This window comes from Numenius arquata, chromosome 11 (genome assembly GCF_964106895.1).
Source record: "Numenius arquata chromosome 11, bNumArq3.hap1.1, whole genome shotgun sequence".
Taxonomy (NCBI): Eukaryota; Metazoa; Chordata; class Aves; order Charadriiformes; family Scolopacidae; genus Numenius; species Numenius arquata.
The window spans coordinates 24264289-24281529 of NC_133586.1; the positions used below are offsets into that span (position 1 = coordinate 24264289).

At 46.4% G+C, this 17241-nt stretch overlaps 1 protein-coding gene across 1 annotated transcript in view; it reads right to left on the reverse strand.

Annotated features, from left to right (window-relative positions):
- Nucleotides 1–3551: 3551 nt before the first annotated feature.
- ANKHD1 (ankyrin repeat and KH domain containing 1) overlaps nt 3552–17241 on the reverse strand; it is a 117795-nt gene continuing 104105 nt past the window's right edge. Inside the window, exons 28-34 of the mRNA XM_074155688.1 lie at nt 15345–15494; nt 13423–15038; nt 8237–8416; nt 6882–7136; nt 5355–5530; nt 4059–4223; nt 3552–3611 (exon numbers count right to left, since the gene is read on the reverse strand). Coding sequence (XP_074011789.1) covers nt 3552–3611; nt 4059–4223; nt 5355–5530; nt 6882–7136; nt 8237–8416; nt 13423–15038; nt 15345–15494 — 2602 coding nt within the window. The remainder of the gene's footprint in view (nt 3612–4058; nt 4224–5354; nt 5531–6881; nt 7137–8236; nt 8417–13422; nt 15039–15344; nt 15495–17241) is intronic.

Sequence of the window (17241 nt, forward strand, 5' to 3'; positions counted from 1 at the left end):
CTGGTCACAGTGCCAGCACCTCCACAAGGCCCAGGAACAGGCCCAGCCATGACCTGGAGACAGGGAGCTGGAAACTCAGATGTCCATCTCAAACTGGTCTTGATCTGCAACGGTACAGAGGGATACAGGGCCATGGTTAGGATGGGGCTGCCTTGAGAGAAATGTGCAGGCAAAGGGTGCAGGTGCTGGAACTGGAGCTGAGCCAGGATCTCCCCTTGCCCTTGCAGCCAGGCAGGAGCCCCATTCCCCAAGCAGTGCATAGGCAAGAGCTGTGCGCCTGGGCTTCTCACCTGGCGTGGCTTCTTCGCTCTCATTCTGCTCCTTGAGCTCCTCCAGCTTGACGAGGCTGGACTGGGCCAGGGATGTGACACCGGGGATCTGGGGCAGGCAGCAGGGAGGGGTCCTGGCCACGGGTGAATTCTTGCACTCCAGCAGGAACTTGCGGTCGTAGATGATGCGGGTACCTGCCAAAAGCAGGGGGGCTGTCAGGCACTGCTGGCCCCTGGCTGCCCCCATCTCCAAGCTCCATGGCCCAATCCTGGAGCAGGGGTGGGACCCAGCATTTGGCCACAGCTTGAGGACATGGCTGGCTCTGGAGCCACTGTGGGGCTTCCCACATGGCAGACTGTGACACCCATCCTGCCCAGCAGCTCTTCCCCACAGTGTTCCTACCCTTGAGGCTCCTGGAACTCTGGCAGGGAACAGTGCAGGGGGTCCAGCCTTAACATGGATGCCCCGTGGCAGCAGACACCACAGCCAGCCCTGGGGCACTCAGCACAGCCCCACAGCCCCAGTCCGACAGCCAGGCAGGGCCCCAGTGCACCCTGCCCAGAGGTGGCTGCAACAACAAACGCTGGGTGCCCCCCATTGGCACCACAGGGAGTTGTACCCAGGGACCAATTCCCATCAGCTCAGCCAGGGTGCCACCCTGCTGTGCCCTGCAGGAGGGCAAGGTGCTGGGTTTGATGGGACCAGCCTGTGGGGTGTACAGCCCAGGGCAGTGCTCCTCTGGGGCACATGCTGCATGCCCCACGTGCCGTGTCTGCTGCCCTGCACCAGGACCAGGCCTGCCTTCCCCTGCCTGGCTGTCCCTGTGGCTGAGCACTACTTCCCTGCCAGGCTCTCGTCGTGAGCCCAGAGCTCTTGCGCAGCCAGGCCCTGCCTGGCACTGCAAACACGCTAGGGCAAGCTGCGGCCCTGCCAGCCCCGGTCCTGACTCCCTAGCCCCAGGTAAGCTTATCGGAGGCACACAATGGAGCCAGTGACCACAGGGTGGGTGTCTGCGGCTCAACTGCAACATGCCCAGCATGGGGGCACATGCTACCCTGAGGACAGACAGCAAAGAAAAGGACCTGCTGAACCAGGGGTATTGGTGGGGGGGTTGAAAGGAGGGCAATAGGGCAGGCCCAGGTAACCCTGGAGGGAGTTGTGCCACCCCATACCTTCCTCCTGGGCTGGTGAACTCGGGTGGGAGCAGACTAGTCCCCTGCACCTCCCCCAGTTCCAGTGCATGACCAGCACTGCATCCACCACCCCAGCAGAGCGAGCACCCAGCACTGCCTCTGCTTGCTCCCCCTGGGACCACAGGGCAACAGTGGCCCTGACCTCTAGCAGTACCTTCCTACAAAACTTTGGGGTTCCCTATTTGCCTCCAGCTCTGGGCTGCCAGGGAAGCCACCGCCCCATGGGCACCAGAGCAGGTGTGCATGCCCCCAGGGAACAAGCTGCAAGGTGGAGAGCCCAGGAAGGGACCCACTCAGGAACGAGCTGCCTTAATTAGACAGGGATGGGGAAGCTGTGGCCATTGTTCTGTTCAAGGGACAACCCCCTTCCCATGCTGGGTCTTACCCCCTGGTGTGGTGGAGTAGATGGGTGCGACCCGGTGTGGAGCTGTAGCCCTCTGGGATTGGGCGATGGTGGCTCCCCGGGATGGGGCAGGAGGTGGTGGTGGTGCTTGTGGCGGCCAAGGAGCCCAGAGAGGTGGGGAGGAGCCTTATGCCTGTCCCACTCTGCCCTCCCTGCAGCTCACCCCAGAGCAAACACCTACTGCACTGCCACACCTCCTGTTGGCAGTACAGTCACTGCTAACACCAGTGTTTCTCCTTTGGCATTTGCACCATCAGCAGGGCAGCAGCACTTTGGTGTTTTTTGCCTTCCTTCCTCAAATATTAGGAAAAATATCTGAATATAGCATCCAATAGCGTTTCTGAGGTTTATTTGCCTGCGGTACTCAAGATATTGCTTGTGCATTTTGGGTTTTCAGTACTCCTTCCTCATGCTTTTCCCAGGGAACCTCTGCTGCTGCATGTAAGGATGTGTCTGGAGAAGATGGAGAAGTCTCCATCTGCTCTGAGAGACCACCAAAAGCGGTCCATTAAATTGGACACTATGTGCACTGTAGTTACCTGCTTGAGGAATGAACTGAATATTCAGTGCAGTTATTGCATCACCACTGAGCAAAAGCAGAAATAAGCATAGTCCAAGTGCAGAAAGTGCAGAACTTCTGCACCTGGGTAGAGAATGAACGTTCATCTTAAGCAGTATGCAAAAATCCCCTTCTTCCTCCTGGGAAGGACTTGAGGAGCTCTTACCAGATTTAAAGGCTTATGAGAAGCTTGGAATTGAATACATGATGTTTTTCTCTAGTGCAAAGTGGTCTCTGCTTTACTAAGATCTGCTTCTAGGAAGCTGGTCACAGCAAATCAGGTGAAGAAATCCTGCATTTACCTACGAGCTACCTATTTAACCTTCTGCAAATTAAGATGCCATCATCTGTCACATTGTTAACTCAGCCCTTATTTCCAGCCCCTGAACAAAACCTGATCTCTCAGGCAACCGACCTCGAGAGAGTGCTAAAAGTAGCAAAACTAATCCAGCAGGAAAAAAAGTAACATACACAACCATGTTGGCATACATACAAAAAAGCTTAAAAAGTGGCAGGGGGAGGGCTGAGCAGAACTCGCACCACAGACAACTGCAGATCAAAACCCTCCCCCAAGCCCTGACTGCATACACTTGCTAATTACGTGACCCTGAAAAGATGTATCACTGGGCACAGCAGCAGCTACCAGTGAGAAAAACATACAGCCTCTTCCAAAATTCTCACACACAACCTATAGATACTGTTTGACTTTTATTGAATATTCAGGTAAATATTTCACATTAATACAGGCTACATAAAGTAGAGCCACTATAGGACATGAAATTTACTCAGCTTTTCCTTTTAAGTATGTAAACAATTATACATGTATTTACCACCCTAAAAGGTTGAAATAATGTAATCAGCTAGTTCTCTGCTGCATCCAAGGAGCATTCAGTAGTGTTTAGCCAAAAGCACTAGTTTCATCTGATTTTTCAGATCAAAATGGCTAAACTAACTAGAGAACAGTATCAGTTTGTATAGGTAAGTCAATTTGTTCTTACACACCGGGCAATCAAGTTTCCAAGCCCACAGAAAATTGCTTAGTTAGGCACATTAAAAAAAATCCCCAGGGTTCTTCAAGATCATAAAGATTCCCAAACAACGCTAAAAAAGGACAGACCCCCTTAAATCAGTTGACGTACTTGAGATGCATGTTTCCAATGTGAGGTGCCCAGGTGCCAGGCCAAATCTACAGCAAGAAATAAAAAGACAAGTCTATTATGAAAACAAATAAGTGTTCCTTTAACAGAGCGTTTAACCACTAGAGGGCAAGCTTAAGGCTTCCCCCTAAAATATAATCAGGCTGTCCAAAGGCTAGGAGGCCTCTTCAGCTCTGGTCAAGGTCTGACTGCAAGATACCAAGTATGGACATAAACCCTCTCATAACAAAGTTGATTACCTGGCTGAGCAGTCTTGAAATGCTGCTCATTTTACCTGAAAGGTTTGGTACAGATAGCACCATATACTTTTTATATACACACACACGCTGTAGGGGAAAAGGCATGCAAACAATCTCAATTCTAGTATCACAGGACTGAAAAAAGTGTCACCTATCCAAAAAATTAAGAAAAACAGAAAACAAAGCACAACACCATAAAAGGCCCCAGGTAAGCAAAGGTGGAAAAAGCCACACTACCTGCTGAGCATCAGTACATTCTGTTGAATTCTGGACAACCTTGATCATGGGATTCCAGGCAGGATCTGGAGCATGGAGCCCATTAAAGAGAGGGCCTCCCGGGCCATCTGCTAGCTGAGGGTGTGAGGGTATTAGAGTGCCGCCATACATAGACATCGGTAGGCCCTGAGGGAACAAGAGAAAGTGCTGTCAGTGAAAAAGGCAGTGGCTGTGAAGTACCACATTTGCTAAAATGACAGAGGTGGTTCACATCCATACGTAACCTTCACCTACTGGCAAATATCTAAGCACTGTGAGGAAACAGGGCACTGCTGCATACCTAGGCAGAGAGTGGAATACAGCAACTCTTCAGAGCTTGAGATTCAAGTCAGTGTACCCATTTTCTTGAAATCACACCTTGCCAGTATGCAGCAGCCTCTGCACAGTGTTTTCAGGTGACCCCATATTGCCAGGCACAGCAGCAGTACAAGGTGACCTCAGTGCCCCCTCCTCTACCCCCTGCAGCATGCTGTAACATTGGGGCAGGGCTGCAGCCAGGGGCTGCACTTGAGCATGCCCATGTACAGCTTAAGCCTGCAAGACTCCGAGTTGAAGATGTTCTATAAACTACTAATGGCCACCTAAAGTGTTCTTCCAGTTCAGAAAGAGCAAGTTACAGAGCAGCTTTTTGCAATTATGAGATCTCCTTCCCTTGTTTGAATGATTGCTGCTCTGCAATTTAGGAGATCCCAAGAGCACATGCTATAGCTACTTCTGAAACATACTGTGAGCATGTCGGCTGTTAGGCACATCGTCCTGGACATTCCTCCAGTGGTGGCTGAGCTGACTACAGCTTGGCTACATCTGTCTGCCTCAAGCTACTTTCCAGCTTTAACATAGAAGGCACAGACTTAAAAGCAGTCCTTGCATCCTGCCACTTCCTTAAGAAAGGCATGTAGTATTCGTGGGCATAATTTGTACTGAAATCATTAAGCGAACTTTTAATCAGCCTCAAGAGCTGAGTAAGCCTTATGAAATGTTTCCGAGCAATTGAGCGTCTGAGAAAGGAAACACTGGAGAGCAATGGAGGCATTCAGCTACTTGACAAGAGAACATTGAGAACATCTGCAATCAACAAATTCTGGTTTTGTTTAAACGTGCCACCAGGCTTGGACACCTTTTCCAGTCAGTACTGGGATGAAAGGAGGTTCCAGACTAGGTGCAGCAAGCAGAGGCACACACATACAGTGTGAACAGGAGATGTAACAAAAAGTCCTTGGTCATTTTATAGACTAAAGCCAACCCTCTGTAACTTACTTTAGAAAAATCCACAAAACTACTTGGCATAGGTTGGTGGAAAATATTCGAAGGAGCCACTATTCCAGAATCATCTCTCTCCATTGGCTGATGCTGAGAGAATGTGCCTGGGTCTGACAGTGGCTGATGCATCGGATGATTTCCCATGACAGGCTGAGACCAACCTGACAAGCCTTCTGGAAAGGAAGAAATTGACAATGGCTCATTACAATTCATTGAAGATACTCTGGAGTAGAATTCAGCAGCTGCACACACCTACGTACATCCAAAGGCTCCCCAAAGACACACAGCCGCAGAGGGTCTGTGGTCTGAGCAAAGGCAGACCTTCCACAAAGGTCCACCTTTCCTACGCAAAGCAGGAAGATACCTGCAGTTTTTAGGCTAATAACCCATCACAGGTACTGCAAACACACACGGTCTTATCTGCAGCACCAAGGCTTCTCACGGGGAAGCAGCAGCAGGCAACAAGGCTGGCTACAAGCACATGCACTTTCTTTCCCTCCATCTCCCACATCCTCTCATGTACCACGGAAATACAGAAAAAAGTTACACTTATGACAGGGCCAAAAATAGGGAAAGAAGACAGACTGGTGAGGCCAGGCAAGTTTGGCCAGGCACATGCTGTCTCCATGTACATTAATCTTATCCTCCAGACAAGCATGGGGATAATGGGGTCTACTAGTAACTGCAAGTTTCAGGTGTCCACAGCAGAACATCTAAGGCCCAATAAACCTCCAAGCATTGGTCTGTGAGCACATACAAGCTTTTCTTGGAAAACACAGCAATGCTGAGACACTAAGTTAACCAAAGTATGGAGGGCTTCACTGAAAAAAACAAATACAGGACTATTTAGCATTTGTCTTTAAAGTTGCCAATGCAAACACTTTACTCCTCAAATACTGCAGCTCCTCCTTTCCACAAGAACCTCAAACTATCAGGAAACTGAACATAAAACTTCAGCTGTTTCAAAGTCATTCTTTTGAAACTGGGATGCCTGGAACAGAAGTTACCCCATACTATTCAAGAGTCATGAGGAGATCAACACAAAAATCAGGATCCACAATTACGTGTTTCTGGATGCATTAGCTGCACCACAACTAACATTTAAAAATGTTACTGGAAAGCAAGCTAGAAACTTGGATGGAGGCAGTTCTCCTTTTAGGCCAAGGGTCAGACTTGGAAACGGATCCCCTTAACAGATAAAAAGTTCTTTACTTTTTTAATTCTGTATCATTCAATAGACTTAATATGGAATTTCTGAACTGTTCTCAGGGTTTACAAGTGCATGCTGACAGATAATCTAGGTTGGGTGAGAACCACCTACATTAGGAGTGAAAACCACATTGCTTTCACTGATACGCACTCTCCCACCGCTGACACCAGTCTTCCCTTCAGGACGTACTACATGGAAGGTGATTACAGACTGTGGAACTTTATTCCTCCTCCCCACCTTTCTTTTCAAACGTAGTACTTCCAGAAGGCCCCAGAAGTGTCTTTAGGCTACCCCAGGCTTTGCAACAGACTTACCGGATACACTGTTAACTCCAAAGGACCAAATACCGCTATGACCGACAGGAGCGGTGAAGTTGGTTCCTAAGGGTGTAGGAGTGACAGATCCTCCCTGTCGGATTCTAGCAAGCCTTTCTGTCCCGATGGGAGGGGGTACCTTTCGATCTTGATTGGCATTACCCGTTTTTGGCTGGCCCAAGTTAGAAGGTGCAGAAGCAGCTGAAAGGGGTGAAGATGATCCTGAGGAAACTGATGGAATAGGAGATTCACCTGCTGAAAAGAATATTTCCCATGCTTAATTACACACAAGCCAGGAAGCATAAATGCTACCTGTTCTATCCCTGCAACGTTATCTCAAAGCAAACAATTAAAAGCTTTTAAAGGCTTTTTTGGCAAGCATTCTTCAAGTCTATCACAGAAATTCTGTTTAGAGTTTATTTTAACTCTAAAATCAACATTATAACACAAATGCTTTCAGCCATCAGAATCATGTGATATTCTCATGACATAGGAACACAAATTAGTTACAAGAAAGAATAAGAAACATGGAAGAGTTTCAGGAAGAGGTGAAAACATTAGCCAAAATACCATAAATATCTAATAAACAGTGTGGTTTGGTATCCACCATTTCCAGCAGAAGAGAAATTAGACAGCTTCCCAAAGCCACATACGTAACGTAAGAGCATAAGTCCCACCAACTTCAGAAGTGTCACTGACTCTTCTTGGGAAATCCAACTTCCTTTGAGCACTCATTTAAACATTTTAGTTCTTACGCTCAGAGTGGCAATGAAGTTGCATGTAGTGACATGAAAAGCCTCTTCACTTAAAATTCTGAATCAAAGACCCATATTTTCTGTAAAGCTACTTCCATGTTCTTCCCATTAGGAGGAAAACCCACTGTTACCTTGGATGATGCTCAAAGATTTTGGAACATTTTAAGTAACGTGAAATAATTCCAGAATCCCAATTAAAAACAAACAAACAAAAAAGGCAAGTATAACTTCAAACCATGGCAAACATGACATTTTCACCTAATATTACACTCATACTATTTAGAGGGGAATCTTTAGCTTGGTATAATCACTTCCACTCCCTCACAGCTTCATGCCCTCAACTCTCAGAGCCTACAAAGACTGGGTTTTTTTTGCCCAAATATGCCCTTAGCAATGCTACCAGAACTAGTGGCATTTTACGTGGGAAAAAAACCACAAAATAGTACAGCTTGGGATATTTGCACGTCATTCTCACAGCTGCTAAAAGCAATTGGAAAGCATTTTGTGCATCACTGGGTAATTTCCCCTCAAGTTACAAATCTACTAAAGACAAAAGCTATGAATTTATAGTTAACTAAGACAGACCCATGAAGTTCCTACATGAATTTGTAGCGCTTGTCCAAGGATGTGGTGAAAAATGCTGTCTGTTAAAGCTGGGAGTCCCAACAGGCGCTGGCCCTTGAAGGTAAACCCGTGCTCCTTGAATGTTTGCTGAAAAGCCTGTCAAAGGACCTGAAGAAGAAGTTGTAGAGCTGTTGGATGGATCTAGAGAGGGTAAGCCTGAAATAAACATAAATTTGATTAAATATCTCTCTTTGGGAACCTGCTTCAAAGCACCAAAGAGAGCTAGTGCTCCAAATATAATTAAAGCATCTTATCACCTTTGGGGGTATCTGCACATGGGAAGTTCATTTTACAGGTGCATGATTCTCCCTTAGAAACCGACAGAAGGCATTTCTGTATGCTCTCTGTTTTGGCCTGAAGTTTTAACAAAAACAGCCATCCCTTTGGTCACTGTAAAGAAAGGATCTTAGCAGGGAAGGCAAAGGAGGAAAGCTGGGAGTGGCAAGGATCTCTGGTTACAAAAAAGCCACGCAAGTCAAACAGGGATACAGGGCTCTGCGAAAGCCCCAGGGAAATCTGGCACCAGGCAGGTAGCTCGCTGCAGTATGGTTTTTGCCATCCTACAGGCATATTTCCATGTAGATCAGTCAGAGTATGCTGTGTCCAGACAAACAGGGCTGCCAATGCACAGCACAACAGGGGAGGGGGCTGCTTTCTACAGGGATGTGTGACAGGAAGGGAGAGATGAAGAGAAAGTTCAAAGTCCCACAAAAATTATTAGCAAGGGGGAATTACAGTTTTTTAATAAGCCAAAGCTTTTAAGTACTTTTCCAAAATGTTGTAAAAGCTCTTTATCACACATTATTACCTGAAAGCAGAAACGGGTATGGCCGTATGTTTACCTGAGTTTTGGGTTTAGTTTCAAGGGCCTATTAAACAAGACTAGTTTCAAAACCATTTAAACATTTCAAAATGACCACAACCAGGACCAGCCTATATTGCTGCAAAGCAGGGCTGAAGGTTGTACCTCCTTACACCACTCCAGTCTGCAAACAGCAGTGGTGACAAGCAACACCTTAGGTCATAGACTAGAGGTGCACCTTTCATCGTCTGGATACATTCCTGAAAGCCAGGTCTTTTCCCCCAGTACTATCAACCAAGTCAACCTGATTTACTGCTTCCAACCAGCTCACGTGGAAAGACATGACTCGCTGAATTTGAAGGAGGTTTTTTTCTCACTACCCCTACCCCAAAGGTTAAAAACCAGAAGTCTCCATGACGGACAAGGAGAAATAAATCATTACCACCAACAGAACATGGGGTGCTCAGATGACGGAACCTGAGAGTGGGAGGACAATCTTTCTGGGTTTGTCACAGCACAAAATGCTGTGAAGATGCTAATGCCTCTGCAGGCTGCCTGCAAACACAGTTTGATTGATCTGCGTTTGTCTAGAGCTGCAGCACAGAGCCCAGCTGTAAGAAGACTGCAGCACCTCCAGCTGAGGGCCCTCCCCGTGCACCTGCCATGAAGCTACCCATGGGACACTCTTGCTAACCCTCCATCCATAAAAGCCATCTTGGAGGTAGCCTAAAGGCCCCTATGGTGACCAATTCCACCACACATAAACAAGCTTCCAGCTGCTTGAGAAATCACTGAAGATCCCAAGTCTGCCCCACACAGAAGGGATAACAGAGCTGCTGCTGCTGCCCACGGGGACTGCTGGCTTCCTAAACGGAGAACAAGGCAGAGATTATGACAAAAATAGCTCTTCTGCAGAAGAGAGATGCCCAGCTGTGTCTTTTGAAGGCTTGGTAGGATGGCTACACAGCTTTCAAAGTGCAATGACTGTACAGTCAAGATCATTTCGGCACTGCTGTGTATTGTACACAGGCTGAAGGAAATGAGACAGCCAGAGATCCGCTAATTCAACAGAGTAGTCAGTTTTCAGGTTATAAAGAACACTTTTTATCATTATCTTGCCTTTCATAAAAGTGGATGAAAAAAATCCTTTGCTCGATATTAAAGATGGCTTCTATGAACAATGACTTACAGAATCTTGATTTCAGTAATGAGCTTCCTATTTATGTACTTACCAACAAAATCAGGTTTTGTAATACTAAAACCTTTTGCAGTACCATATTCTGCAGTGACTTGGGCTATGAATTCAAACTCTTCATCAGGCTCTGAAAGCTTGACAGCTTTCAAGACTGGTGTATCAATCTCACAAACTCCACTCAAAATTCAGTTTATTAAAGCTCCCAAGCACTTCTGCAGAAAACGGTTACTGCAAGGGCTACCTTACAGAAACAGACACAACACTTGGTCACTCCATGTAAAATGGAGAGCCCAGCCATTTCATCCAACTTCATACTCATGTGCTGCCTCCTAAGCTGGCATATTCGAATTTCATGATACCTTTTAATGCCCGTTGAGCAAGGTCTCAAACCCCTTCTTAAAATGAAAAGGTAAGAAGTAGCAAATAGACGACTTTTGGTCATCTCCACAGCCTCCCCAAATGGTTGGGTTACATCTGCCCTCAATCTGCAAGCTGCTAGGACAAGAGATCTAAAGGCATCAGTGAGACAAAAGGCCATTCTAGAACAGGTCCACAGCCAGTGGGGAGATCTGCACGTGTATCTGTGCCTCGAGGGAACCAGTGAGTCAGAGAAAACTCAACCTGCAACTGAGATTGCCCATGAATAGGAAAAGCAGAGTACCCAGACTCCACCTTCAGGTGACACTTATTAAGAAAAAGCTGATTCAGCACACAATCAAATTATTTTAAATCTCCACCAAATCAGCTTAGAGGTGATCACCAAGAGATGTCGATTTGTAGAAAAATTTGCCACAGCCCAAGTGTGCAAGACAGGACAAAAGACAAAACCTCTGCTCCGTCAGGTGTAGAGTCACAGTTGAGACATGAGGATCGGTGTCCACCCGCTTTAACGGCCATTACTACTCCCTGTCATCACACAAAAGTACTGAATTGCCAGGCCAGGCCCAGACTTCTCCTTGTCCATCACACTGCTGTTGGCCAAAGCGTATGCCAGCAGTGACTGGCCCTTTTCCCAGCTTCTCAAAATCTCATGAAACCTGCCACCAAACCCTATAGAAACAGCCGAGGTAGTCCTCCAGTTCAACCCATCTCAGAGGCTGAGCTGAGCGGAAACGTCTGTTCCCTTGGGAAGAGTCAATGAATGAGATGGGAGAACAGACCACAGGACCACACTTATGCTCCAAGGGAAGGCATCAGAGAGGTCCTCAGTCTACTGTCGCTGCTTCTTTCCTCACTATCACACCTTCAAAACACCCCCTTCTCCCCAGGCTCCCCTAAGTCCCCCTCCTCCTGTGTGACAATTTAGATTCTGAAACGAAGGTGATCAAAAGCCATATTAAGCAGAATGACATTAAATGAATCAACTAAGGACCTGACTAACCTCCTGACAAACCAATCACCTCCTGCCAGGCAGAACTTTAGTGGCACATCTACCTATTTGCAGTTTTTCTTCACTTAGAAATATGCTAATCAAATTCCAGCTCAGAAAAAATGTGTCCTGTCCAAATTTTTTTGTGGTTGAGCTGAGAACTTCACATTCATCTCCCCAAAATCAACTGCATGAGCTCTCCTTGGATATCTATCTAACCTTCTTAACCCAGGGAAGAAACAGATTTAGACTAGTTTTAAAATATTTACAGTCATTTAAGGATATATAAAGGACCAAGAAATCTTTCCCAATGACAAACAGATGACCTTAGCATAAAGGAACAGCAAAAATTTTTGCTGCTATGGGAAGTTCCAGTCAGCTGTCTTTATATACACAGGATGTGATCATCAGAAAAAATCAGCAGATCCCATTTGCCGTAAGCTTCCTTCCCCAGGGGTTATTCCAGCAACAGCCAACTCTCAGTATAGAGCAGTGCAGAGAAAAAGCTGAGCCAACGTAAAGTGTTTCTGGAGTCTGCTGAGGAGGGTCTGCCAATTCTTTTATTAGCAGCATATCTGATGAACAAGGTCCAGTTACTTTACCCTCCACAGCCTTAGTTACATCTGGTTCTCCTTACTGTGCTGGGACTGGATGTGGCACAAGAGCTCTAGGTATTCACTTGCTTTGCAGAGCTATGCAGCCCAAATTTAACTATTAAGAAAACTACAGTCATAGTAAACATCCCAGTTTTGTGGTTAGAGCTAGTCAGAGAGAAGTGTTCCGGTTTTCAGAAGTCCTGCACATTTGTAAATCAACTGAGAGGAATGGGAACGCTAAAAAACTACTTTTTTCACCACCATGTCTTCCAAACGCCCCCTTCTCCTTTAGTCTGAAAGTGAAACGACTTTTCCCAATCCAGCATTCAAGTCCTGAAGCATTAGCCCAAATATCTAACGTACAGCATGGGGGCAACTTCAAAGCAAGGCTCTCTAGCTACCCAGCCTCAAGGCACCATAAAGCCATTATGGCAAGACTGAAGGGGAGAAGAGGGTGGGCAGAGACTACATCTCTCAAGGGTCCCTTCCATCCCAATGGAAATAGTCAGTTGCCTGCAACATATTTTGAACACTAAGATGATAGTCACGCTTTAGGCAGAGCTCAGCAAGGGCGGGGAGCTCACTGTGAGTGTTCCTAACCCTTTCCAAATAAATGCAGATACGCCTGAACTGTTAGACATAACAGCAGACGGACAGTAACATCCTAATAAAAGACACCATGCAGTAGCACACCAATTCCCCAAAGCACAACATAAGCTTATTAAAATCCCAGAGCCATATCAAGAGACAAAACATAGAGAATTTACCTTGAATCAAGCTGGAGTTTCAAATAAATATGGAACAACTGCATGCAGTCAGTCCTGCAGCTGGAACCTGTCAAAAGTCCTGGCCCCCCTGTTTCAGGTTTGGTATCACCCAACCCTATCTTCCATTCCAACCCAAATGCTAAAATCAGTGCTCCTCTGAACCCTAAAAACAGGTGGAAACATTCCTGTGTCTTACATTGTAATGTCTGCAATGCTCCCAACACCTAACATCCTAGAAGAGCTGAAGAAAAGAGGAAAAAAAAAAAAAAAAATCATCGTCGTTTTAAAGAGCACTTGGAAAAAACAGGCCATCCTCATTACATTAGTATTCTCTAACTGTCATTTGTAAACTACTTCTCAATCAGTTTGAGATGATCCAAAGTGTAACAGTCGGAGAAAGAACTGTGCCCAGTGCATGACCTTAATGACTTACCTACAGGACTAGTCGAAACCCGTTGGGAGGGTGGCCTGAAACCAGGAGCCTTGGAGTTGTCAGGATGCACGTTTTCCACGTGTCCTAGCACAGAGTTATTCAGAAAGGTAGACTGAACAGTGAAGGATGGGTCAGCTGCTGCTCGGGTAGAGAGCGGACAGTCTCCCCATCCTTGGTTAGCTGGCAGCTGGTTGCTATCAAAAAGACTACTAAAGTGATTGAAGAGCGTTGCTGGCCCAAAGGTAGGAGGCAATGATTTGTTTGCTGGGTTAATGTGCATCTGAGAACCGTTCATAACGTTCATGGCTGATGAAAGCTGCACTGCAGCAGGTGGACCTTGAGAAGGTGTTAAAGGAACTTGATTCGTAACAAAAATAGACTGAGGATCTTGATGGAGGTTTGCATTTGGTACCACTGAATAGAAAGAACCTCTGGACTGCATCCTGTGAGTAACTCGAGGTGCTGGTACAGCTACTTGAGGTAAGTTACTGTTGTCCTGATTATCTGCAACAGCTGACCTGGGTGATGCTAAGCTTAAAGGAGCAGTTTCTGAGCTAGATGAAAAAGGCATCGTCATGGAAGGACTGACTTCTGACATGCTGGTTGGCAATATTTCATCTTGGACATTATTTAGCGGTGCAGGGCTACTCGACGGGTGAGCTTCGGTGACTCCTGAGTTGCTGCTAGCTGTCATACTGCAACTACTTGCAACTGAAGATGGTGCGCACGCATTTGCAGTGGGCTGGTCTGCTGTTGACACCTTCTCCTTGGGTGCTGAGACAGCTGAGAAGGAGTCCGCTTTAAGTGCAGAATGCTGCGTTTGTGGAGCATTAGATGGCAGAAATGCTGTGGGCACTTGCCCGTTGTTTGGGGGGGCAGAGGAAGCTGAAGGCAGAGTGCTACAGGTGCTCGTCACAGTTGAGATTGCTGTCGCTGCAGCACTTGTCTTGGGAACGCAGGCAAACAACTGCTTTCTGACCGAAGAGGGAGTCCGATTGCTGGTTACACACAGCGGTTGGGTGGAAGCAGCTACAGAAGAGACAGTAATGGGACAAGTAGAAGTAGCTAATCCAGGAGACTCCGTCTGTAAAATATTTCCGTTCTGACTACCTACACGACTTGAACTATTATGCTTTGGAGAGCTGTTTGTGCTGCCAGGGTTAACTGGTCTCACTGGGAATGGTCCCCAAGTGTTCGGTGAAGGTGAAAAAGTTCCTCCAAATTGGGCCATGGGTAGGCGAGGGTGCCGGATCTGTTGCATAGTCTGGGCAGCCAGCAAGGCAAAATGAGGGTGAGAATAAGCTAGAGGAAGAGACACTGGAAAAGATGAGCGCACATTTGCTGGGACATTCTTGTTTAATTTGTTAGTAGGCTGGAAAGTAGATAGTGTTGATGACTGGGATGTGACTAGGGGTGGTGCTCCAAGAGGAAAGGAGTTCTTGTTTGAAGCAGTCACAGTGCTGACTCCAGATGAAAAGTTTGCATGGATTGATTTGGTGCTCGAAGCAGGTGTTCTTATATGAGTTTTAGGAATCAAGTCTTCCAGTTCCTTGGCAGGATCTTGAATAAGGGCATTGATGAGTTGCACTGCGTATCGTGTTGACTCTGTACCACCCCTAGATTAAATGCAAACATATTTATCTTTTGCAAAGGGAAACCCCACTTTGTGCAACATTTTGTAGCCTCAATTTTATACTGATCTGCAAGTCTATTGCATGTTTACTCCAATAAGTTATTTCCTGACTTTTGCGTATCTTAAGGATTATTATTTGAAGGGGCACACCTTCAGCATATCTTGGCAGTAGTAATGTATATTCTATTCTAGTAACAAGATGCTAGATACATCCTGTCTTAAAAAGCATAACAACTTAATAAATGACATTGTGGACTAACTCTGAGACTTTGATTTCTTAATACTGTACCTTATAGTGATCATTCTCTCTCCATTCTTATCTTTTTGCTTATCAACGTCAATATGGGCACCAGTGACATCTTGGATTGCTGTGATGTTGCACCCACCTCTTCCCATTATTCTAGATACAACAGAAGCTGGGACAGACAGTTTCTTCGACCTATATCACAAAGATCACAAAACTGTGAAATGTAGTCAGACTTTAAAGGCATACAAAAATCCCTTGCTGTCTGGTGGCTGATGCAATATTCTTAAGTTTCAGGGCAGCAAGTGGTTTTCTGCTGGTACGTTCTTCACCCTTTGGAGACTCTCTAAAACTCCCCTACTCAAATTACTCATCATCTTCAGTACCTGGACAAGGTACCTCCAGACGAGGATTCTCCAGAAGCATTTATTCCACCTCTGTTGTAACACAGATGTATGTGCCTCACACTGCTTCAGAAGCCCTTTTAGATTTTATCTTACCTTTTGTACCTTCTAAGTTAGACAAATCCTTAGCTTATCGACTTAAATTTACATAAATAGCACTGCTTCAAATATAAAAGTCCATGGCCTAGCTACTTTGATTGTTTATAGTAAGGGTTTATAGCAAGGAGAAGGTGGTTTTCGAATGTCTTCTCGGTGATCAGCTCTGGAATACCACTTACATTCACAACCCTCCGAGTATCCACCTCTCAGACCTTGAGATCTGACCGGTGGCACTACACAACGGTGGATAGCTGTGATTTAAGGAGCTGCTGGAAGCCACTGTGAAGGCAGCAGATCTGCAGCTGCAGATTTTCAGAAGCAGGCTCACTGTCAGGCCACAATACTGTAACCCATGTGTTCAGCAAACTAAGTCAGTTTAGGATTTTTCTAATTCACATGGTATTGGTGGGTCAGTGCAGGCATACAGGACTGAGAGCTCTTTGAACATGAGCTATGATTGCATGCAGATCCCAGCCAAGGTCTCTCGGGGCCACTGCTGTTCCCAGACTTTAAAGGCTGGACGTCTGAAACCCATACACCGCTTTCAAGCTTGCCAGTGATGTGCAATAATTCAACACGGAACAATCAGAGAGGATTCAAAGGGGTTTCAGAAACCACTCTGTGATGACAGTGCAGGTGCCTCTGAAGGCTGTACAGATCACCACTGCCCCCCGAGAAGGCTACCAGCTTCACCTAGTTATTTCACTCTTGGAAACTTTTAAATAACTTGATCCTCAGGAAATTGTTTCCCACTTAATAGGACTTAAGGGAAACCCATTTTATTTTAAACACATCTGAATACAGGGAAATGTTCTAAAGCATCACCTTATCTTAACCAAGGTGTTTTTAGTTTCTCCCTCTTCCGCCAGGAGAGCATGCTACAAACCCTCCCTATCTCCAGAAACCAGCTCCTCAGAGCACACCCCCAGATCTCCTCCCAGGGCTGCTGGATGCTTTGGACTTTCCTCCCCTCTCCACCTCCCCAAGACTCCTCTCTCAAGCTAGACATCCCAGTCACTCTCTCCCCAAACCAGAGCTTCTGTCCTCACTTAACATTTAAGATACGCCCACATCATTCACAGGGTTCCTAACCATACCTTGGTCTGCTTCCGCCTCAGCCCACTAGGAATCCCATGCCACCACCCATGGAGACATTCCTTCTCCAGGAGAGTCAACCCAGTGCCCAGGCTCATGCCCACCCATCACCCACTGCCGTTTCCCTCCTTCCCCACCACACTCGATGTTTTTTACCTTAAGAAGCACCCAAAACAGTACCTTTTTGCTCCTGAACAGCAGCGCCCTCCTCTCTGCAGCTGAAATTGCTCAATCGGTGTTGGCTGCAGATTGTTGCTAGGGGGAGGGTCTTTCAAAACTCTGCCTACTTGCCTGTCAAGGGCAGAAGGGATGTTTTCATTGGTCACTGCTCTGACAGACATCCC